Here is a 24,506-nt window from a genome sequence, read left to right on the forward strand (position 1 = left end):
GGCAAGCGCTCTACCACTGAGCCACCTTCCCAACCCCATCCTTTCATGTTTTAGTTTAGCCTCCTGATTGCTGGGATTGCAGGTATGTTGCCACCACACCCAAACAGAAAAATATATTTGAATTTTGTTATTTTGAAATGAAAAACTTCTCAAAGTTGTATTTAAATAATTTATAATAATATTAAAAAAACCAAAAGGCTATTAGGGGCTGGGAGTGTAGCTTAGTAGTAGAGTGCTTTCCTAGAATTTATGAAGTCCGGTAAAGAAAATTCTAAACTCTTATGTTTATTGTTAACCAGCAGATCAAACTGAATAGATCTCACTTGAATTGAGAATGTGTTTATAAAAGATGTCTTCATAACACTTTGTTTCCTTTAATGTTTCCAATATTAAATGTTAAAACTCCAAACAAAGAGATATAAGAAGGTCCACTGTGTGTGGAACATGTTGTGTAAGCTAATATGTTTTTAAGGATTCATGGAAACAGACGAGGGTATATGACTCCTATGGAGAATGATGATGATGTTACAGAGCAGTCAAACATACGAATTTCATCTGCTGGAAATAAAAGGTATAGTATGTAATATAAATTCTGGCCCTAAATCACTATATAATGAACTAGCACATGTCTAAAACGGGCTTACTGAAAAATAGGGAGGTATAGTATATTAACAGGGTTCCTTGCTTAGTGAGAAAGAAAACAGGGTAAGGAGATAATACTTTATGGCTTTTTTGTTTGTTTGTTTGCAGTGCAGGGGATATAACTCAGGGCCTTGTGTATGCTAGCTAGATAAGCACTCTACCACTAAGGTCTATCCCAAGCCCTACATCATTTCTTTTGAAGAACACGTTTTTGTTTCTAAAACTTGCCAGGGTGTTCTGAATTTTTACCTATAATAAGTAATTCATATATATATATTTATATATGTGTGTATCTGAAATAATGAAAAGAAAAATGGACTAATAATGAATTTAAAATATTTTTGAGTCATAGTGATAGAACGTGACAAAATAAATGGAAAAATCCTAAATTCTGTAGTGAAGTATTTTTTAAACTTTATTTTTGGTGGTACTTTTGTTTGAACTCAGGACTTCACACTTGCTAGACAGACATGCTGCCACTTGAGCTATATCCTCAGCCCTCAAAACTTTACTTTTGACTTTTAGCTTACTGAGTAGATACCTTTATGCATACTTTTTATGATTATTTCTTATATAGTTCTGTCTATAGAAAAGGAAGTTTATGATTTTGTGGCTTTCCTGTGTCATATGTATGTATTAATTTTTCTTTTTTTTACATTTTAGAAGGGGATTTATTTAAGAAACAAAATGTGGCAGGACACTTCATTGGCATCTTTACATAGTACAATAGACAATGATAACACATTTTGGTATACTATTGATTATCACATGGGTATAACAGTTAAAGAGTAAATGAACTATATTCATAAAGAAATAGCCCCCAAAGCCAATTTTATATGCCTGTGTTTTTGTGGCTGGGCCTTGTGTGCATCCAGCTTTGTAATTGTGGTCATCTGAAAAGCAGAGAATCTACATTTTCTGATGAGAGGATCAAAACTGTGATGGGTTTCACAGAATATAAGGTGGCCCAGATAGTGGAGATCTCAAGAAATTGTGTCTTTCACAAATAGAGGTGTACAAAAACAACTTTTCTTCATTTATTGAGGAAGTGTTATTGTTTTTATGATACACACAATACGTACAAACTGAAAAGTTTCCCTTAAATTTTGACAAGACCATTATGGGATATTATGTACTTAGAGATGTTTGAAATGGAAGTTGGGTCCATACTCCATGCCAGGCACAAAGAATACCTTGTCCAGGATCACATCTGTTCAACTAATACTATAATTTGGTTTAATCTAGAGAATGTTTGGGAATAATGCAAATATAATGAAGTAGCTGAAATGTTTTGAGCACTGTCAGATTTTAAACAATGAGCATCATTTCATTTAATCCTTGGCAAATTTATGAGGAACCATTATCTATATTTCACAAGATGAAACAGGGCAGAGCTATGATTTGACCCTTGACTTCTGACTATAGTGAACCTTGGTTCCTAGCTGGGTTATTTGCCTACCATATCAGTCCTGCATTCTTAGGATCAGTTAGGATCACTCAGCATCCCTCTGCATATTTCTACAGTATTAATATTTGTACAGAAAAAAATAAGACATCAAAGTAGAAAGGGAATTAGGGAAAAGAAAGAAGACAGGGAGAAGAGGGGATAAGAAAAGAAGTGCATGACCAAAGTGTAGTATGTGCATGTATAAAAATGCAACAGTGAAAAAAAAATGCTACAGTGAGGGCAGGGTAGGTGGTTCAGAGGTAGAGCACTTGCCTTGCATTCATGAGGCCCTGGGTTTAATTCCTCAGCACCACATAAGCAGAAAAAGCCAGAAGTGGTACTGTGGCTCAAATGATAGAGTGCTAGCCTTGAGCTGAAGAGCTGAGGGACAGCGCCCAGGCCCAGAGTTCAGACCCCATGACCACCACCGTCCCCTCGCCCAAATGCTACAACGGGACTCATTCTGTACAACTAATATAACAACAAAAAGAATAAATGGGTTTAGTCTATACTAATCTATAGTCTATAATGAAGAAAATATGATTATCAAGAAAGGTGTCTTTTAAAGTAAGAACATACGAGAATTTGCTATTTGGTTATAATTAAGTTCCTTCTTTTTTTTAGAGAGAGCTATTGTTCTTTTCCCCTTATGCCTGTCTTTGAAAGAAGAGTATCTTTTAGGATTAATCTTTTCCAAGTGTTTGTATAGGTTGTGCTCTCACCTTTTTAGGACTTGTATATGCTTACTTTAACTTTTCTTCCTGGATAAATGTTTTTATTAAAAATATTTTAATTTTTGAATTTACAGAGTTAGTGAAGTAAGTTGAAGGAAAAGATCATATTTTTATTACTTAAATATATTAGGGTATCACTTTTTAAAAAAATGAAGCACCATGGTTTTACCTTTTAAAAATATGTAAATATTACAGTGTTGATAGCACTGCGATGGGCCAGTAACTCATATCTATCTCTCTGTGTGTGTGTGTGTGTGTGTGTACCACCAGTGTATCTATCTCTCTCTCTCTGTGTGTGTGTGTGTGTGTGTGTACCACCAGTGCCTGGCTTCATATCTAGATTTTACTTTGTGAGAATTATCTGGATTTTAATATTTTCTCTTTATTTTAGTGCTCGGGATAATGAGCCATCCACGTCTGCTAATCAAGATATCTGTAGTCCTTTTGCGGGGATGCTCTTTGGTATGTACAAAGCTTCTAGTTGATGAGACTTTTGCAAAACGTTGAATAAAGGTCTTTTTTATAAGAAATGGGCTAAATAAGTAAGCATTTTACTTGAATTGTATAATTATGTGCAAGTAGAGTCAAATAACTTAATGATGTACTTATTATTGTTAATAAATGAAATAACAGTTTCAGTCAAAAGCTTTCTATTTTTATTTTATTCTTTGGGGCTGGAACTCAGGGCCTGCATTCTCAGTAATAAGCTTTTAAGTTTTTATGTTATTAGCCCCTTGTTGTATACAAGTTTGTTTTTATTCTACTTTATATATGATGTTTTCTATATATATTGTTTTATCAGTTTACCAAAATTTGACTTGTGTTTTATTTCCATTTCTTTGAACTAATACCTTTTTCCTTTGTTCTTTCCATGTAGTTCCTGAGAACCTTCTTTGTTCAAATCTTGATATTTGAAATTTCTGTTTATTTTTGTTAGAGGTCAAGTTCATTACTGAATATAAGTTAATATAATTACTGAATATAAGCTAATATAAAATATACTAGCATGTCATTGAAGCTAACATAAGTTGATTATTTTAGCTTATATTAACTTGTACTGGGGTTCGAACTCAGGGCCTCATACATGGTTGTCTTGCTTGCTTTGCTGGCACTATCTCTTGAGCTTCTCTTCTAACCCAGCTTTTTGCCTGTTACTTTGGAGATGGAGTCTATCAGAGTTTTCTGCCTGAGCTGGCCTTGAACCTTGTTTTTCCAGATCTTAGCCTCCTGAGTAGCTAGGAATTCAGGTGTGAGCCACTGACATCCATTGTAAATACAAACTTTTTGATTTGCTGTGTTATTCGTGTTATAATTCAATTTGGAAAAAGTTTGGAGAGACCCTATTTTCCTGTTTGTGCCATTAAGTAAAAAAAAAAAGAGGTCTGTTCTTTTAATGGAAATTATTAGAAAGATTAATTGAAGTTTGGTTTTAGTAATGTATAAGGAAATTGGATAACATGCTAAGTTCATTCAACTGAAAAAAGTCAGCAACTTTAATTTTGATTTAGGGTCATATATTCTTAGACCTTTGTTTTCCTGAAATGGCTATATGTAATCTTAACATAATTCCTGTTACTCTGCTAGAAGCTTAATGTTTCTGACATTTGTACTTGTTGGATAAATTCAGAGGTTTTGCACCCACTGGTAGTAGAAGACCAATAAATAATTAAGGCAGTAGACACACACTGCCTGTTGATACTCTGTGATTTGTAGTGTTCAGATTGTATACATCTAGATTTAGAGCTAATTTTGTGATAGTGATTTGTGGAGTAATATTTTCCCTTGGATCAAAAAATTTTGTTTTGTTTTTGTCAGTCATGGGGCTTGGGCGCTGTCCCTGTGGCTCTTCAGTTCAAGGCGAGTGCTCTACCTCTTGAGCCACAGCGCCACTTTCGGTTTTCTAGTGGTTTATTGGAGATAAAGAGTCTCACAGACTTTCCTGCCCGGGCTGGCTTTGAACCGTGATCCTCAGATCTCCAGCCATCTGAGTAGCTAGGATTACAAATGTGAGCCACTGGCGCCCAGCTGATCAAAAAGTTTTTAACAGTTGGATTTTTATATAAGTGATACCAAGAGAAAAGTGCGTGCACGCGTGCGCGCGCGCACACACACACACACACGCAGGTGTATGTATGTATATATATATATGTATGTATGTTTATTTTTCTTCTTTGTAGTTGATGTTTGCTGGGTAGGCTGCTGATGTGGTTAACGTTGCTTATTGTGTATGTTAGTACTGGGGCTTGAACTTAGGGCCTGGGTGCTGTTTCTTAGCTTTTTGCTCAAGGCTGGCACCGTACCACTTGAGCCATACCTCCACTTCCAGCTTTTTGTGTTTAATCGGAGAAAAGAGTCTCATAGACTTTACTGCCCAAGCTGGTTTCGAACTTTGATCTTTAGCTCTCAGCCTTCTGAGTAGTTAGGATTATAGGTGTGAGCCACTATCACTGGCTAGTGTTAAATTTAAAGAGGTTATGTATGCTTGAGTGTATTGAGGAAAGTGGCTAAGACATTGTGAAATGCAAACAATCTATCCAAGGTTTGTGGTCCTCAGAAACAAAAGGAGGTTCTTACGTGAAATGAGTAAGAGAGGACGAGCAATGGAGGTTACATTGATATATTGGTACCTTAGAAAGAAACAAAAAAGGCATTTGGTTTCAAGAGACTCAGAATGGACACTTGAAGAGACTTTTGAAAGGTATTAAGGGGAGGTATTAACCAAAATCATGGAAAAAAAAGGGAGTGAGGATTAGAATTTCTGTTATTTTGGAAAGTTTTCCACTAAAGGCAAATACTTGGGAATAAATAATCTATGTTATATTGATACATGATGCAAACTCATATATTTTGAAATAGTTATGAAATAGTACTGATGCATGTGATTTTTTTTCCTTCTGTACTTCTTCCATGTTCAGTAATTACTCTGAACAATTAAAAATAAAGCTTTATAACTTTTTTAGTTGGATGTGATATGTAAAGGTTTTTTCCTACCCTTGTCCAGGAGGTGAAGATCGAGAACTCATTCAGAGAAGGAAAGAGAAATATAGACAAGAACTGTTGGAACAAATGGCTGAGCAACAGAAGAACAAGAGACGGTAATGAAAGGTTTGCATTTAGCACAAATGTTTTAACTTTAAAATTCATTCCTGTAAAATGACATGATGGTGAAATAAGGGGCTTCTTTTCCAAATATGATGTTTTGATTTGTAAATCATTTTATATTGCAGTCACCACATTGTCAATCAGCATGGCAATTGAGTTGTTCAATTTTTGATATAGAGTAGTATTTCATGTTACCTGAATGCCCTTTATATTATCCCCTATATAGTAACAAATATAAATTTCTTCTGTATTTTTCAGTATGGAATTGTAAGCATATTCAAATGTTTTTTTTTTCTTTCATGCAATTGTTTCTAACATATTTATAAGATGATTTCTTTGTTGCTTTGTATGTCCCTCCTCCATGGTATAACCCCTGCTTTCACTGTATTTGATGTTGTTACAATTTGTGGAGGGGAAGGGAAAAAACAAATCCTTTAAATAGGGATACAGGTGGACCATTGAAACAATGAGATGTACCAGTCCTTATGTTGAAAAACAAACTTTACAACTTTGGTGGGGGGGAAGGATCGGGTGGGAGGGCATGGGAGGGGTTATGGGAAGGGATGGGAAGGGGAAACAAAGGAGGACACAACAATGCTTGATAAGAAATGTACTTGTGGGGCTGGGAAGGTGGCTCAGTGGTAGAGTGTTTGCCTTGCATACATGAGGCCCAGGGTTCGATTCCTCAGCACCACATAAGCAGAAAAAGCTGGAAGTGGTGCTGTGGCTAAAGTGGTAGAGCACTAGCCTTGAGCTGAAGAGCTGAGGGACAGTGCCCAGGCCCAGAGTTCAGGCACCATGACTGGCAAAAAACAACAACAACAAAAAAATGTACTTCTTATCTTGCCCATGTAATTGTAACCCCTCTGTACAGTATTTTCACACAAAAAAAACAAAACACAAAAAAGAAATGTGGTGACTCACAGGTATTTAATTGTGTATATTCCTCAGTGTGAAAATATTGTGAAATGTTAGTTATAGCTTAAAATTATGAATAGAGTTCTAATTCTAGACAATTTGAGAGCTATTATCTTTTTGTTTTCATTGATCCTAAGAAGAAGCTATTATCTATTATGTGATATGAGCCCTCTTTAACATTTTTTTTCCTTAAAAATTCTTATTAGGATTCTTTTTTTTAAAATTTTTTGTCAGTCATGGGGCTTGAACTCTGGGCCTGGGCGCTATCCCTGAGCTCTTCAGCTCAAGGCTTAGCGCTTTACCACAGACCCACTTTCAGTTTTCTAAGTGGTTTATTGGAGATAAGAGTCTCCCAGCCTTTCCTGTCCTGGCTGGCTTTGAACCTCGATCCTCAGATCTCAGACTCCTGAATAGTTAGGATTACAGGCGTGAGCCACCAGCACCCGGCTTATTAGAATTTCTAATAAGGAATTACAGTTAATTTTTTTTAGCTTTTTCATTGTGAACTGAAAATATATTTGGTCCCTAAAAGAGGACTTTATAAATTACTTTGCCCTTGAAGTACCAGCACACTGGTTTTGAAATATTCTAAGTCACTTTTATTTAAGTTCTAATTTATTGTGTACTATCAGAAAATTTGTTTTTGATAATAAGGCTTTTGTCATTTAAAGGCATTGTATTTTGCTTATGAATTTAGTAGACTTGAGTGAAAGTTTGTTTCAACAGTGGTTATAATGTTGATAGTATTTATTATAACTTTTTAATAAATATAAAACTTTAATTTTGTTAGAGAAAAAGATTTAGAACTCACAGTTGCAGCTTCTGGAGTACAAGACCCTGAAAAATCGGTAAGCGTTCTTGGAATCTTTTAAAAATGTTCAATCTTTAATTCAAATTAGTCTTAAATGTGGTGGCATGTGGGGATAAGAGTATTGGGAAACTGAAAAAGTAGATAAATTTGAACAATAATAAACTAAATCTAGATCTCAAAAAATACAACTCATAACTGTTACTATTGTATAATTCTCTAGGAAAATTTTTTAAACTTGTGTGTAATTCTTTTACCTTGTCTTAAATTATTTTACTTTGCATCATATGTGCTCTTCAAAAGAAAGTTTAATTTAGAATTAATTTAATATTTTTCTTGGTTATTTCTTGATTACCTTTCTTACTTGAGTGATCTTGAAAGAAATTGAAAACTTTAGTGCTAGTTTAAATATTTTAGTAATTGTTATTTATTGTAAGGCTAGAGAGATAATAATCTTATTTTTACTTTAATTTTGCAATTCTCATCATTAAGTGGAATGAATTTCTCTCATCATTGCAGTTAAGTAAGGAGGAGGTAACAATTTTTTGCTCTTAACACAATGTACTTTTTTGTAGTTGAATATGTAGTATTTATTGCCAAGGCAAATTTTTTCATTTTTAAATGGTGTTTAAAGCCTTCAATTTTGTTGAAGTTGAGTCTTTAAAAAGGATACAGAAAATCCTGAGAATTAAGCTTATTTAAATTGTTATTAGGCTGTAGACAACTTTTGACTTACTTTTACTCTGTCTTCCATTTAAAAAACTTTAATATTGGGGTTGTAACTCAGTATCTTTTTATTGTACCTTGGGGTCTATCCCCAGCACCAGTCCTCTTTCAAAAAAAATTTAGTACTGTGCCAGTATCTCCCCCATTTGCTCCTACTAGTTATAGAATAAAAACTTTACATTAAATAACCTTAGAGGTTATTCTCAATAAATTATGCCTCCCACAAGCATATAAGATAAATTCCAAAACATTTTTTCTTCTCAGTGAATACGTTTGAAGTAGATTTTGCAATCCAAAGTTTCCTTTTTATAATCTTGAACTTTTGAATGTAATATACTGGCATATTAAATTTTGTAGTTTCACAGATTTTTAAAATTTAACTTTAAACTTAAACTCATACAATGTCAAGTTGATTTATAAAAATGTATCAGTGTTAGAAGAGTTAAACATGCTATTTGAGCTTACTTTTTGGTGCTCAAATTTTAGAAAAGGATATATGAATGATGCTTATGAGTCAAGGTTAACATGTTGACCTGTAGCCAAACCCAGCTGCTGCATTTCTATAAATTTTCACTGCAGTAGAACAGTTTTCATTCTTTACATATTGTCTGGCTGCTTTATCAGTACATTGGAGTAGGATCATTGGAAAAAGACCAGATGGCCTGAAAAATCTAATATATTTGCTGTCTGACCCTTTACAGAAAGTATTTACTCACCCTTTTCTACAGAATAATAACAGAAATGGTAATTAGTGGAGAAAGTATCATTTTGTTATAATATAATGGAAAAATTTTAATATCTGACTCTAGTTGTTGATTGTTTATTAATGGCAAGTCTTTAGGTGACTTATGTACTCCTCAGAGAGCTTCAGTTACTCATTTATAAAATAAGAATTAAATCTTTACAATCTTTTATAGCTGTAAAATTCTGTTTTATACTTAAGTGCTTGCCTGGATAGAGGATGTTTTGAGGACCTTCTGCATTTAACTTAAGATTCTATGTAACAGCTTTTTTCCCCTCTTTATTTTAGCCCGATAGACTAAAGCAGTTTAGTACAGCACCAAGACAACGTGAAGATAAGATACCACCTGAGAGACCCAGAGTAGCTTTCCAGACACCTCTCCCTCCTTTATCTGCCTCATCTATTCCACCCATCCCATCAACTCATTCTGTCCTTTCTCAAAATGAAGATTTGCCTAGTGGACTCCACAGCACTCTTGGTGAAATGGTGCCTCCCAGGTGCTTGTTTAAAATATAAGTTTTGTGTTTGGGAATTAGGTAAGGTATTGTTATATTTATAGATGTTTAGAAGGATATCCTGAAGCAGATGATACAGTCCTTTATATAGTGGTTTTGGCAAATAATTTGTTTTGAAACATTTCGTTGCTATTATAAGACAAGGGAAATTCTTATAACACTCTTATTTAAAAGGATTTATATTTTTGAATGAATTGCATTTAAAGCACATGTCAGTACTTATTTTTGATGAAATATTTTATTATATAAAAGGTATACAATCTCGATTTTGTTACTTCCACTTGGCAAACATTGATTTTTCCTTCAGCTTAAGCAGAAAAAGTTGGTAATATGTCTCATTTACAAATGATTTTATTTTAGCTTCTCTTTCCTTTAATTCTTTCTTTCTGATTACTTGGGCTAAAAAACTCAAATGCCTGGAAATAAAGTATTGAGATAAAACTTAGGTGTTAAAGACATGATTTCTGTAGGTAAAAGTTATTTTGTTCTGGACTACACATAAAAAACTTCTATCAGCACTGATATTTTCTGGTCTACTTCCTTTTTTATGGGACCTGAAGTTTGTTTTTTGTTGTTGTGTTTGTTTATTCTAAGTGAATTAATGGAATGTGTTTAAATGTGGATTAAAAACAAAACTATTTCTAGGCTGCACTTCTTTCAGCAGGGCTTGGTCTTTCATAAATAGTACTAACAAAATTGTAGAATTATATTTGCTGTATTGTCAGATGCTTTGTTTGTTTTCTTTAATTCTTTCCTACTCATAACACTAGGAGGGATTGGAATTAATGGATTGTATTGTGGTTTCAGTTTTGGATAAGTGATTGAAATGGTTGACTTTGTGTCTGGAATTTGGGTGAACTACACAATTCTGTTGAACTTCAGAATAAATACTATAGTATTTTTGTTGTCTACAATTACATGTTATGAAGATAAGCTCTTATATAAATGTATAGAATTTAGGTTTTGGTTATAACTGCTTCTTTTATAACAGTTATTCGGCTTCTCTATTGACATCTTTTAAATGAAGGTAGTGAAGTCAGGCTCATTGAGTGACTTGAGAGGAACTTTAATGCCTTCTTAGCTTTTCAGAAAATTTGGAATATACAATATGAATCTCTGAAGTTACGGGCAGAAATGAAAATGTTCTAGAATATACCCCTTATCATTTTTTTGTTCATCTAAAGGAATGCTCCTTTACCATTTTTATTGCTTGAAAGTACTGTACTGTTAGAAATAACAGAACTGTTTTCTGATTAGTGAAAAGTTAAGTAAGTTTTCTTAAAATAATTTATAAAGCACTAAAGATTATACCAGGATCTTATACTGACTTGTAATTTTTATTTCACACTATGGTTGACTATATCCCTTTTCTCACACTGAGTTATTTGTGCAGTTTTGAACTCTTTGCTTTTGGTTCCTGGATTGTCTTTGGTTGCTCAAGCAATTCCATTTGGGGGAAATCTTTGGAGCTTTCTACCTCTCCTTAAAAAGATTTAAATGCCCCAGCACATACTTGTTTTGTTTGTTCTGGTTGTAATTGTCTATTTCTGTATTATTCAGAGGGACATAAAATATCTCTTTTTACTTGGTACCACTATTGGCTACTAATTATTAAATATTAACTTGTTTATGTCTTACAGAACTGTTGTATCTCAAATTGTGAAATTTTATGCTATATTATTTGCTTTTTGATTCATAGTTTTTGATGAACAATGAGAATGAGATTGTGGCTTTTTCTAAGCTAGTGATTGGACTTTCAGTAATGTTTTGCAGAAGAATGATTTTGATAAAAAAATTTACAATGAAATATGAGAAGAATTTTCCGTTTTTCTTTTGATATAGGATTGCACCTCTGCCTCCACCTCCCCTACTACCATCTATGGCTACTAACTATCGAACTCCTTATGATGATGCATACTATTTTTATGGTGCCAGAAATACTTTGGATCCCAGTTTTGCTTATTGTAAGTGATCAATAGGGTAAACATCTTTTTCAAGTGGTTTAATAAGGACAATTGGTTTTCTACAAGGGAAGTATGAATTTAACATTAAAATTTTAATTCACATGTATCTATTCACTTGATAAATTCATTTCCTGTGCAAGTACATTTCTGATACTGCTTTATAAAGAAAGGAAGTTTATTTGCACTCAAGTTTTAGAAGCCTAAAGTCCAAATAGATACACAGGCTCTTGTCTGCATCATGTCATGGCAGGAGTGTGTATATCTCTGCATTCTCCTTTTCTCCCTTTATGCTTTAAAGTATGACTGGACATCTCCTTCTGTGGAGTTTAAATCATTCAAACATGACAGATTGTATAAAAACAGCAGTTAGGCTGAGTCTTGCTTGTCTTCAGAGTCAGCTTTGTATGAAATCCACTTGTTATAAGGTGTTTTGTTTGGTTGTTCCCTCCCACCCCTAGGATGTTTTATTGTTCTTGTTGATTTGTTTTGTAATAGTTTTTAGCTGATGTTCTGACACTATTACAAGGAATACTTACATAAGAAAGTGTATTTCTTTACAGAGCTGTGCCATACTATCCTTTGGACCCTCTGCTGGAAGAGTAGAATCAAGTCTCAAATGATGTCTTTTTAATGCTAGTGATATCTAGTATCATAGATGTAAGGACAGTACTATATCATTCCTTTGAGAATGTAAAATCTTCTACCTGCCTTAATGATACATAGTAGTGACTGTGCTTTATCAGATCTGTTTTTAATGATGCTACTCTAGGGTGTTTTCTTTCAGATGGTTATGGGAAAGTTATTAAAAAATGGTGTCAGGTACCATGACAGATACAGAATTTTGCTGTTTTCTGTGGTTATACTTTTGGCCTTGCTTTTCTTTTTTCTTTTTTGGCATGTGCTGGATGTATCTAGAATTTTGTTTAGATGACTACAGAGCCTGGAAAAATTATTGCTGCTATTGATGCATAACATGCTGTTATCATCCTTTATTTTTTCTTTCTCATTCTGAGTGTATATATACATATAATTTCTATAATATATATAATTTCTATATATGTTTGATTTTTGGAAACTGGTGAAAGATTTCAGTTTACTGTATTAAGTTGGCACTGTACAGAAGTTAAATTAGTCTAGCAATGATAAAACTTATCTTTTCCATTTGTACAGAGTATATTAAGTGTGTTAAATTTTATGCATATGGGTTTGATTTCAGATAGTAGAAATGTCTTCTCTAAATAATGAAAAAAATAAAGCCACCAAGATCTAATTATAGGACTCAGGCCCTTCATCTAGTCTTAATATCATTATTTTCAAGGCCCTACCACTAAACTTTGTCTTGAGATTAAAATTCTTAAATCTGTTAATAAGACTTAGGGGATTAAACTCCTGTATGAGTTCTGGGGAAACAATATAGGCAAACATAGTGTATGTTTTAAAACACAGTTACAAGCTGAAGAGGAGGATCAAAAGTTTGAGGCCAACCTGGGGCTACAAAGAATTTCCAGCTCAGTCTGGTCTATATAATGGGAATCAAATACAAAACAAAATCAAGAATTTGTATGTATTTTGAGTTAAGGAACAATTATTTATGTGTTTTTTTTGGTATTGTTCTTTGCTAATTCTTAATCTAAAAGGTTGTCTTGATGCTTTTCCTTAGGAAATATTTTTGTCTTGTGCTTTTTCCTTTTGGCATAAAGTGTTATAAAATGGGAATTCATTCTTTTTTTTTTTTTCCTTTTAAGATGATTCAAGAATGATGGGAGGACAACCTGTAGCTTATGCCCCTGTCACACATCAACTAGCACAACCTATTGTGTAAGTTACAAATTAAAAGGATTATTGTTTCTGTTTGTTTATTGTATTAAAAGAGCATAATAAGGGCTGGGAAGTTGGCTCAGTGGTAGAGCGCTTGCCTTGCATGCCTGAGGCCCTGGGTTCGATTCCTCAGCACCACATAAGCAAAAAAAACAAAAACAAAAAAAACAAAAAAAGAGCATAATAAAATTTTGTGATAATTTTAAGGGTACTTGTTCTAGTGTATTTAATACATTTATCATGTTAGAGAGCCATCTTCAAAAATATTTTCATTGTTTATAAACTGAAACTTGGTACCCATTAAATAAAAGGTTATCACTCCCTTCTTTCACCTTCATTTCCTATCAACTCCTATTCTGTTATCTGTGTTTTTGACTCTTCTTAAAGTACTTTAGGGTGAGCAGTCAGACATGTATTTCTGTGACTGGCTTGTTATGACTGGTTTATTTCATTAGCATGATGTCTTTAATTTTCATCTATATTATACAGATGTCACAGTCTTTTTTTTTTTTGGTCCAGTCGTGGGGCCTGAACTCTGGGCCTGAGCGCTATCCCTCAGCTCTTCAGCTTAAGGCTAGCGCTCTACCACTTGAGCCACAGCGCCACTTCCGGATTTTTTCTTTTTTGCCTATGTGGTGCTGAGGAATCGCCAGGGCCTCAGGCATGCAAAGCAAGCGCTCTACCACTGAGCCACCTCTTTTGGCACCATATGTCACAATCTTTTAAGAGTGAATATTGCATGTATATGCCATAAATTTTGCTTATTCACCTACTTGGATTTCTTCAACATTTTAACTGTTGTGAATAAGGTTGCATTAACACTGCTGTGCAAATTTCCCTTTGGGAAATTTGAGGTTAATTGGTAGCAGTTTGAAAAATATTCTTCAGGAACTGTCACACGGTTTTCCACAGTGGCTGTACTATTTTGTAATACTTCTGACAGTCCACAAGGATTTGAATTTCTTCACCTACTTGACACACTTGTTATTTTCTGTTACTTTGACGTTTGAACCTAAGTCCTCACAAATGCTATGGTAAGTACACTTCTAGTTTTCTAGTTTAATTTGCATTTATCTTTTTTTTTGGTCCCGTCGTGGGGCCTGAACTCTAGCGCTCTACCACTTGAGCCACAGCACCACTTCCGGCTTTTTACTTTTTTGCTTATGTGGTGCTGAGGAATCGAACCCAGGGCCTCAGGCATGCAAGGCAAGCGCTCTACACTGAGCCACCTTCCCAGCCCTAATTTGCATTTATCTTAATTGCTCAGTGATACTAAACATACTTTATGCTTATTGGCTCTTTGTGCACCTTCTTGGAAGGACTATGCTAGACCTCTGCCATTTTTTTCCTCCTTGTGGTCCTGGGGATTGAACTCAGGATATTATAGGCACTTGCTAGGCAGGCATGATACCACTTGAGCCACATTTCTTGTCCTTTTTGCATTGGTTATTTTTGAAATAGTGACTTAATTTACGCCTGAATTATTTTGGATTATGATTCTCCTATTTGTGCTTCCCCAATTCACTGGACATAACAGGCCACTGCCCCTGAGGCCTGTTATTGTGCTTCTCCCTGTAGCTGGGGTAACAGCCTTTGAGTAAGACTGAGTCTCTCCAACGTCTATGCTTGTGCCAGCCTTTAACCGTGATTCCTCAAATCTCTACCTCTTGGATTATAGGATTGAGCCTCCATTCCTAGCTTTCTCCTAAATTAAAAAAAATAGTTTTAGTTCTTTGGATGCTTTGATTCTTTCTGCTTTTTTTTTTTTTGGTAAATGATCTTAAATAGGAGTTCAACTTCATTCTTTTGTATGTGTGAATATCTAGTTTTCCCAGCACAGTTTTTTGAAGAGACTCTTCTTTCTCCATGGAATGATTATGACATCCTTGTAAAAAATCATTTGACTTTATATTTGAGGGTTTATTTCTGGGTTTTCTATATCCTTGGTCTATATGTCTGTCTTCCTTATAGTACAATAATGTTTTGATTACTGTAGCTTTGAAAGTTTGAAATGAGGAAAATATGAGTCTCTGAGCTTCATTCTCCTTTTACAATATTGTTTGGCCTGTTTTGAGCCCCTTGACACACTATCTGAATTTTAGGGTGGGATTTTCTATTTCTGTTAAAAAAGATCAGTAGAATTTTGAGAAGGATGCATTGAATCTGTAGATTGGTAGTTTAATAATACAGATTTTTTAAATCCATGAACTTGAGTTGTATTTCTACTTGCATATAGCTTCCTTAATTTACTTTGTCAGTATTTTGTAATTTTCATTGTATAGATATTAAATTTTTTTGTATGTTATTCTTTTTTGGTGGTTTGTCAGTAGAACTATTTTTGTAGTTTTCAATTGTTCATTTAGCTGATTTTTGTATATTGACTTGTACCTGCTACTTTTCTGAATTCATGTATTTTATCAGGGTATTTTGGGGGCCGGAATATGTGTGTAATGTTTAGGGTTTTGTATATATAGGAACAGAGATGATGGACTTCTTTCCAGTTTGGATGCCTTTTATTTTCTTTTTCTTGTTTAATTACTCTGGTTTAAAATTAGTATTAAGTAAAATTGGCAAAGTGCACATTCTTGCCTTGATCTTAAACTTAAAGAAAAGTATTTTTTCTTTTATCACTGAATGTATATTTGCTGTGTTTTTTTGCACATATGGGGTAATCTCTATTATTAGCTTGTTGAATTTTGTTAAATATTTTTTTCTGCAGTAATTGAAATGGTCCTGTGTTTCTCCTCAATACATTGTTTGAGTTTTATGTGAAAGTCATTGCATCCCAGGAATAAATCTGCCCTGGTCATGTATATAATCATTTTAATATGCTGCTGAATTTGATTGTTGGTATTTTGCTGAGTTTTCATCATTGTTCATAAAATATACTGTTCTATATTTTTCTTTTCTTCTAGTGTCATTTGACATTGGTGTCGGGCTGAGTTTAGCTGGGCTCACGCATTGTTGTTTCTTCCTCGCTAGGTTTTTGGAAACTTTGGGAAGAATTGTGTTAGTTCTTTAAATGTTTATTTGGTATAATTCACCAGTGAAGCCATTGGGTCTATCCTTTTTGTTGTTGTTGTGTGTATGTGTTTTTTTCTCTATTCTACAAAGTAATATATTAATCTGAATTATGGGCTATTTTTACGTGGAATAGGAGTATGGTCTTGTAGCAATACAAGGGAAAGGTTGACCTACTCAGTATTTTGAGGGCTGGTCTTTAGTCAAAGGCTGGATTAGAAAAAGTCATCTGCCAGTAGAGGATGGTGAGGGAGTTCATTTATTTTCATTGTATGAAAAAGTTTATACTGATAATGTGAATCCCCTAGGGCTTGGTCTACATTGGCACTGGAGTTGAATTTAAACTACTTGTATGGGCCAAAAGCCATCAAAATTGTCCCCTTTACTCCTAGTGCTTTTGTTGTTAAGTTTTCTCCCCTTGGTGCTGAGGAGTGAACATAGGACAGTCTAAGCTGTCCTCAAACTTAAGATCCTCATTACTCAGCTTCTTTAGTCCTGAGATTATAGGATTGTGCACTCGTCCTGGCTAGATTTTTAATTTCAAATTCACTTTTCTTTGTGATTTAGTTTTATAGATTTTCTGTTTTTAAGATTTTTTCCATCTCATTTAAGTCATGTAGTTGATTTGTTGTCATATGCTTGCTCAATTTCAATTATTTAAAATTTTAATTATTTAATTTTTGTTGGTTGTGGGGCTTGAACTCCGGGCCTGAGCCCTGTCCCCCAGTTATTCATCTCAAGGCTAGTCTTCTACCATTTGAGCCTCAGCATCACTTCCGGTTTTCTGGTGGTTAATTGGAGATGAGTCTTATGGACTTTCCTGCCTGGGCTGACATTGAACTACGATCCTCATATCTCAACCTCCTGAGTAGCTAGGACTATAATAGATACAGAGTCTCTGGCGCCCAGCCAATTCTTTTAATTTTTTTATAAGATCATTAGTAATTGCCTTTATTTAATGTTTTTGTCAGTCATGGGGCTTGAACTTTGGGCCTGGGCGCTGTTCCTTAGCTCTTAAGCTCCAGACTAGCACTGTACCACTTGAGCCACAGCACCACTTCGGGTTTTCTGGTGGTTTATTGAAGATTAGAGTCTCATGGACTTTTCTGCCCAGGCTAGCTTTGAACCAAGATCCTTACATCTCAGCCTCCTGAGTAGCTAGGATTACAGGCATGAGCCACTGGTGCCAGCTCCTTTTTAAAATTTTTGATTTGAGTAGAAGATGACAATCTCTTCTTGGACCGTTTGTTTACACTAGAAATTAAACCCAGGACTTTATACATTATATGCTAGACAAGTGCTGTATCACTGAACCCTAGTCCTACCCCTCTGATCAATCTGGTTAAACATCTATCAATCTTGTTGACATTTGCAAAGATCTAGCTATTGGTTTCAAAATAATTTTCTCTATTTTTTTGACTTCTGCTGTCTGCTATGTTTAGTTGTTTTTCTAGTCTCTGAAAGTTGCTTTAAAAGTTAAGTCACACCTTTAGTTTTTGCTGAAGTTATTTTTTGGGATAGGATTTCACTTTTTGCTGTAGACCATGATTCTCCCACCTGAAACTTCCTGTGGTGGCTGTGGTGATAGGCTTGAACGCTGTGCCCAGATAATTGATTGAGATGGGGATTCACAAACTTTTCACTTAAGCTGGCCTTGAACTGTAGTTCTCTTGTTTTCCGTCTCTTGATTAGTTAGTATAACAAATGTGTGCCATTGGTGTCCAGCTGGACTTCCTTTTGGGGTATGTATGTTTACAATTATAAATTTCTCAGTACTGCTTTTACTGTATCATTTAAATTTTGGTATATTGCCTTTTTTTTTTCATTCCTTTGGTGGTACTAGGGTTTGAATTCAAAACTTTTTCTTGTTGTTTTTAGGTTTCAAATTTAATTTAATTTATTTTTATTAAAAAGGTGATATACAGAGGGGTTACAGTTACATAACTCATGTATTGAGTACATTCTTTTGAACAGTGTTACTCCACAGAAACTCTTGGTTACTAGACCTGGTACTCTACCTTTAGAGCCACACTGTTTTTGCTTGTTATTTTAGAGATGGAATCGCAAATTTTTCTGTTTGTGATAGCCCCAAGTTGTGATCCTCTAGATCTTAGCCTCCTAGGATTATAGGCGTGAGCTACCAGTTCCTAGCTTATCTTTTCATTTTTAGGTAATCTAAAAGTACTACTTAATTAAATTTATTTTAAAACTTATCTGTAAGTCTTTCAACTTAATGTGTCAGTTTATGTGTAAAATGCACTAAAATTTATCTTTAAGTGGTTGTAGGAAGGGTTTTCAATCTAACATGTCAGTTTCAGTACACTGTATCTTGATTGATTCATCCCTTCCATTTTTCTCCTTTATCTCTTCCATTCAGTACAATAAATATTGATCAGTGTTACTCTTTTAGTCATTGCCATCTATCCTGATTCTACTTATTTATAAAACTAATCATATTCTAATCCTTCATATAATTCCTAATAAATTTCAGTAGGTATCCTGTGAACCATTTAAGCTAGAAATTTATTTTAAAAATAAAATAATTTTGTGTGTTGGAAATTAGAAAACAAAGAAGAAATTAGAAAATATGTAAAATAAGATGAAAATTAAGGTCACACACCAGAAAAGTGGGAAAAAGAACCATGGAGTAAACAAAGAAACAATGTAAAGATAACAAAAGAATAGACATCAATTAAATGCAATATATAAGCAGACAGTCCATAAACATAAATTATATTCCTCCAAAGACTAAATTAATAGTTCAATACTGAGGTTAATGAAGAAAAAGGAAAATATGAAAATTTTTATGCCAAGGAATTAGAAAATTTAGAACAATTTCTCTAAAAATGTATTTTACTAATACTGATTCAAGAATAAAACCTAAAAAATAACAAAACTTAAAATATTGCATTAGAAATTTTGAATCCTTCTACAAAAATAAATTTCAATTCTATATAGCCTAGAGAATTTGCCAGTCATTGCAGAGAAAAAAAATCCAATATTATAGAAACGAATATAGAACTATTAAAAAGTTGTTATCTCGCCAGGCACAGGTGGCTCACACCTGTAATCCTAGCTACTTAGAAGACTGAGATCTGAGGATCTCGGTTCAAATCCACCCCTCCCCTCACCACGCGACGGGAAAGGCTGTGAGACTATCTCTAGTAAACCACTCATAAAACTGAAAGTGGCACTGTGGCTCAAGTAGTAGAGTGCTAGCCTTGAGCTGAAAAGCTAAGGGACAGCACCCAGGCCCAGAGTTCAAGACCCACCGACCCTCCCCCCCCCCAAAAAAAAATTGTTAACTCAATACTGAAACCTAAAAAGGCAAGTATGAAATGGGAAATTGTAAGTTAATATCATTAAAAACAGACACAAGAATCTTAAAACTAAACCCTTTTAGATTTACTAGTCATAAATTTCTTTACCTTTTGTTTATCATAAAAAGTATTTCTCTCACATTAGTGAAGGATAGCTTTGCTGGCTATAGTAAGTAATCTAGATTGGCTGGTTTTTGTTTTTTTTCTTCAAAGTGTAAACTATGTCTTTCCATGCCTTCCTTATGTTTAGAGTTTGTGTTGAGAAATTTGCTGCTAGTCTAATGGGCTTTTCATCTAACTTTTCTTTTTGCATTTGTAGCTTTCAATTTTTTTTCTCTATGTAGTTAGTGTTCGAAGAATAATGTCTCTAGGAGTGTTTCTTCTCTGATTTTATAACAGATTATATGTCAATTGGAATTACTTTGGAATGTAGGATGGTGAATGAAATAAGAATATGAACATTGCAGATTGTCTTGACTTTTTTTTTTCTTTTTGGTTACACTGGGGCTACTCTGATTGCCAGGGGCTGGATGTGCCAAGGATTGAATGGATACAAGGGATTTTTTTTTTTTTTGATTGTGGAAATGTTCTAAATATAGATTAGTTGGTAACTGTTGAATAACTGTAAATAGAATACAAACCATTGTTTAGTTTGCTTAGTACCCCTGCTGTATTCTCCCTTCTTTCTGTTCTGATTTAATTACATGTTTCTTCAGTCATGTTAAAATTTTGAATCCAACTTCATGAAGAAAGACAGAGCAGTGCTGTTTTCTTAAAACTGATCAGAAGAAAATAAGAGCTCTCAACATGAATTTTCAGACAGGAGGCAAAGAGAATCAAAAACACTTAAGTTATTTTGGCAGTACTGGAGATTGAACTCTAGGCCCACTTGCTAGGGAGGTGTTCTATCATGGGATCCGCCTTAGTCCTTTTTGCATTGGTTATTTTTGAGGCATGACTTTGCTTAATGCTTCAGCCCAGGCTGCCATTCTCATACTTGTGCTTCATCATGCCATTGGGGAGGACAGATGCTTGTCACTGAGACCAGTGGTTATACTTCTTCTGTATCTGGGTAGCAGCCACACACCCCTTTCCCAGCTATTAATTGAGATGGAGTCTTGCAAACTTTTTTTTTTTGCATACACTGGCATAATATCTCAATCTCTGCCCAAATAGCTAGGATTACAGGCTTGAGTCACCATGCTTGGCGAACACCTAAGTTTTAATTATGTGAAAAGGTAAAAAGATAGTATTAATAGTGAAAATTATTATTTTGTATCCCAAATTATTGTTTTATATCTCTATAACTGATTGACAATACCAATGAAATCCTGTAGTTTGAACTTAGGGCTTGCATTCTCACTTAGCTTTATTGGCTCATGTCTTGTACATGAGCCTTGCATCTACCATGCTTACTGGCTTTTTATTAGTTTATTGGTGATAAGAGTCTTAGAAGATTTGTCTGCCTAGGTTGGCTTTTAACTTTGATCCTCAGATTTCAACCTCCTAGTAGCTAGTAGTAATCCACCAGTTCCCACTACTCTCAGTCTTATTTAAGAAAAAAATTGAGTAATGTAGGGATGAGGATAGGAAGAATAATGAGTGAAATAGAAACTAAGAATTTGTACAATGTGTAACTGATAGCAATAATCTTATCAGCCTTCTTTTCCTAACACTAGAGTCATCTGGCTCTGAAAAAAAATTAAGATGTTAGAAACATTTGTTCTGGTTCGCCCAGTCAGAATCCATTGTAACCATTAACAAAATGTATTTGTTTAGCCCAATATTATAAATATGTTATATGAGTTAAGTGCACAAAAGAAGCTTACTGAAGTGATGAGGCTGATTTTATTTTATTTTATTTTATTTATTTTTATTTTTTTTGGGTCCGGTCATGGGGCCTGAACTCTGGGCCTGGGCGCTGTCCCTCAGCTCTTCAGCTCGAGGCTAGCGCTCTACCACTTGAGCCACAGCATCACTTCCGGCTTTTTTTCTTTTTGCTTATGTGCTGCTGGGGAATCAAACCCAGGGCCTCATGCATGCAAGGCAAGCACTCTACCACTGAGCCATCTTCCCAGCCCCGATGAGCCTGATTTTTAGAGATGAGAAAACTATAATTTGAGACAGTTTTACTTTTTTCTTTATTGTTTTGAAATGGCTAAAAAGCAATTTTATTCATTTATTACTTAATAGCCAATCATTACTTACAATGAATACTATTTGGGAAATTTTTGGTGTGTTCTTGTTTCTATAGATTTAAAACAGGTCATATGTGTACTGCTTGAGGAATTATCACAAGGTATTTTCTTAGATAGATATAACTGCCACCTAGGTCAAAAAATAGATCCAGTATATTTTCAATATCCACAGATTACCAAGAACAGTCAGGAAGAAGTATTTTAAAATAGATATTTGCTTAAAGATTCCTTCTGATCTGTAGAGAAATATAGGTCCTTTATTGTAAGATATTTTTATATGACATGCTGTTTATTTTCTTTGTTGAGTTTTCTTATTCTTGAATAGCAGGTAGATTCACGTAATTGTTTATTTGATATTAGGAATACAGTTGGACAGAATGAACTGAAAACTACAAATGATAGGACAATGAATTCTGGACTGTTATTTGAAGATAAACCAAAACCTTCCAAACAGTCCCTTCAGTCGTATCAAGAAGCTTTACAGCAGCAGGTATTTACTTATTGACTTAATGATGAACATGTTATTTGTAGCACTATGGTCCTTTAGAACTAAGCGTGGCAGATCATGGAGAAAAAGACATTTAGTTATAACACTATGATGGTTTTTTTGTTTGTTTTTTGTTTTGGTTTGAGACTGGGACTCAAACTTGCTTTCAAAACTCTTTGATTGACATTCTACGATTATAGTCATGCCTCCAACCCCAATATGATAAGTTTTGAAGTGAAAATATTGGAATGCTGTTGGAAGTGTGGGGTAGGGAGAGTAATTGCCTGGAACAATTGGGAGAGCTTCACATGGTAGTTGATATTTAAGCTGCATGTTATGTAGGTTAGACTTTCCTTGAATATTGTGGGAGTGGAATTGCTTTGGAGAAAAAATTGATTTGAAAGATGAGTTACAAAGATTTTTTAAATTCCATCTTTATACAACTAAAGAAAGGAAATTTTAAGCCAAGAAACATGAGAGGACTAATTGATGTGAACAAAAATATCTAAAAATCACTGATAGTGATTTAGACAATGGGAAAGAGAAAGGAAGAAAAACATTGAAATCAACTATGGATAAATTCCACCCAAGAGGCAATGAGGGTCTGAACTAGATGAAGTAGTGGGGAAATCAAAGAGACTGAAATTTCATTGACAGTACTTCAGAAATTCATTGATGTGGATTTGGAATTTTGAAATTTCTAATCTAGAATAAGAACAGAGAATTTCAAATTTGAAGTTCTAATCTAGAATAATAATGAGGCAGGAAATTAGTGGGGAATACATGTAGTAGAGCATATTTATGGATGACAGTAAATTGTTTAGTAATTTTCAGTGGGGTAGAAAGTTTATTTAAGAATAACTAGAGTATGACTTTTTTGTTTGTTTGTTTTTATGTTTTGATTTTTTTTGTTGTTGGTCCTGGGCCTGAACTCTTGGCCTGGGCACTGTTCTTCAGCTCTTTAGCTGTTTTTTGATTTTTTTTTTTTTTTTTGTTGGTCCTGGGCTGACCTCTTGGCCTGGGCACTGTCCTTCGGCTCTTCAGCTCAAGGCTAGTACTCTACCACTTGAGCCACAGTGCTACTTCCAGCCTTTTCTGCTTATGTGGTGCTGAGGAATCAAACCCAGGGCCTCATGCATGCAAGGTAAGCACTCTACCACTGAGCTACCTTCCCAGCCCTAGAGTATGAGTTTTTTTTTGGCGGGGGGGGGGGGGGTTCGGTTGTGGGCCTAAACTCTGGGCTTGGGCGCTGTCCCTCAGCTCTTCAGCTCAAGCAAGGCTAGCGCTCTACCACTTGAGCCACAGTGCCACTTCCGGCTTTTTTTTTCTTATGTGGTACTGAGGAATCGAACCCAGGGCTTCATGTATGCAAGGCAAGTGCTCTATCACTGAGCCACCTTCCCAGCCCTAGAGTATGAGTTTTTATTGGGTTAACAACCTTATCTCTGACAAGACCCTTGGGACTCAGATTTATATTCTGGACTACTTTCTGTAAAGTTCCTTTTAGATACTGTCGTATTAAAGTACTTTCAATTCAGCTTTTTCATGAGACAGATTCTAGAAAGTTATTTTTTATTTATTTTATTTTTGTTGGTTGAGGGGCCTGAACTCTGGGCCTGGGCGCTGTCCCTCAGCTCTTCAGCTCAAGGCTAGTGCTCTACCACTTGAGAAAGTTATTTTTTAAAGGAATATAAAACTCTTTATTTGACCACTGTTCACCATTATTTACAATAAAGTAAACAATATACAGTTGGGTCACATTCTGATTACTACTAAGTTGTTTTTCTGGCTTTTGTGGAACCAGTAACTCAATACTGAAAAGACTGGGTCTTACATGTAAGGAATGAATTGGGGGTAAAGAAAAAGCATGAAGGTTAACAATTACAAAAATCATATGTATGTATAATTACTTCGTGCTGGTGTGAAAAAAGTGCCTAGTTTTGAGTTTAAAAATGACTTATGAAATGTTGCTTCTTATTTAACATTCTTATTTTCGTATCCATATATCTGTAGAGAACAATCTTGTACTTATACTTGGTGATGACAAGTATGTATTTATTTTGT

At 34.6% G+C, this 24,506-nt stretch overlaps 1 protein-coding gene across 1 annotated transcript in view; it reads left to right on the forward strand.

Annotated features, from left to right (window-relative positions):
• Cspp1 (centrosome and spindle pole associated protein 1) overlaps positions 1–24,506 on the forward strand; it is a 125,761-nt gene that overhangs the window by 33,168 nt on the left and 68,087 nt on the right. The window contains exons 8-15 of the mRNA XM_013034475.1: positions 473–571; positions 3,215–3,285; positions 5,825–5,918; positions 7,634–7,691; positions 9,408–9,616; positions 11,477–11,598; positions 13,344–13,416; positions 22,316–22,445. Coding sequence (XP_012889929.1) covers positions 473–571; positions 3,215–3,285; positions 5,825–5,918; positions 7,634–7,691; positions 9,408–9,616; positions 11,477–11,598; positions 13,344–13,416; positions 22,316–22,445 — 856 coding nt within the window. The remainder of the gene's footprint in view (positions 1–472; positions 572–3,214; positions 3,286–5,824; positions 5,919–7,633; positions 7,692–9,407; positions 9,617–11,476; positions 11,599–13,343; positions 13,417–22,315; positions 22,446–24,506) is intronic.

The sequence above is a fragment of the Dipodomys ordii genome, unplaced genomic scaffold (assembly GCF_000151885.1).
Source record: "Dipodomys ordii isolate 6190 unplaced genomic scaffold, Dord_2.0 Scaffold190, whole genome shotgun sequence".
Lineage (NCBI taxonomy): Eukaryota > Metazoa > Chordata > Mammalia > Rodentia > Heteromyidae > Dipodomys > Dipodomys ordii.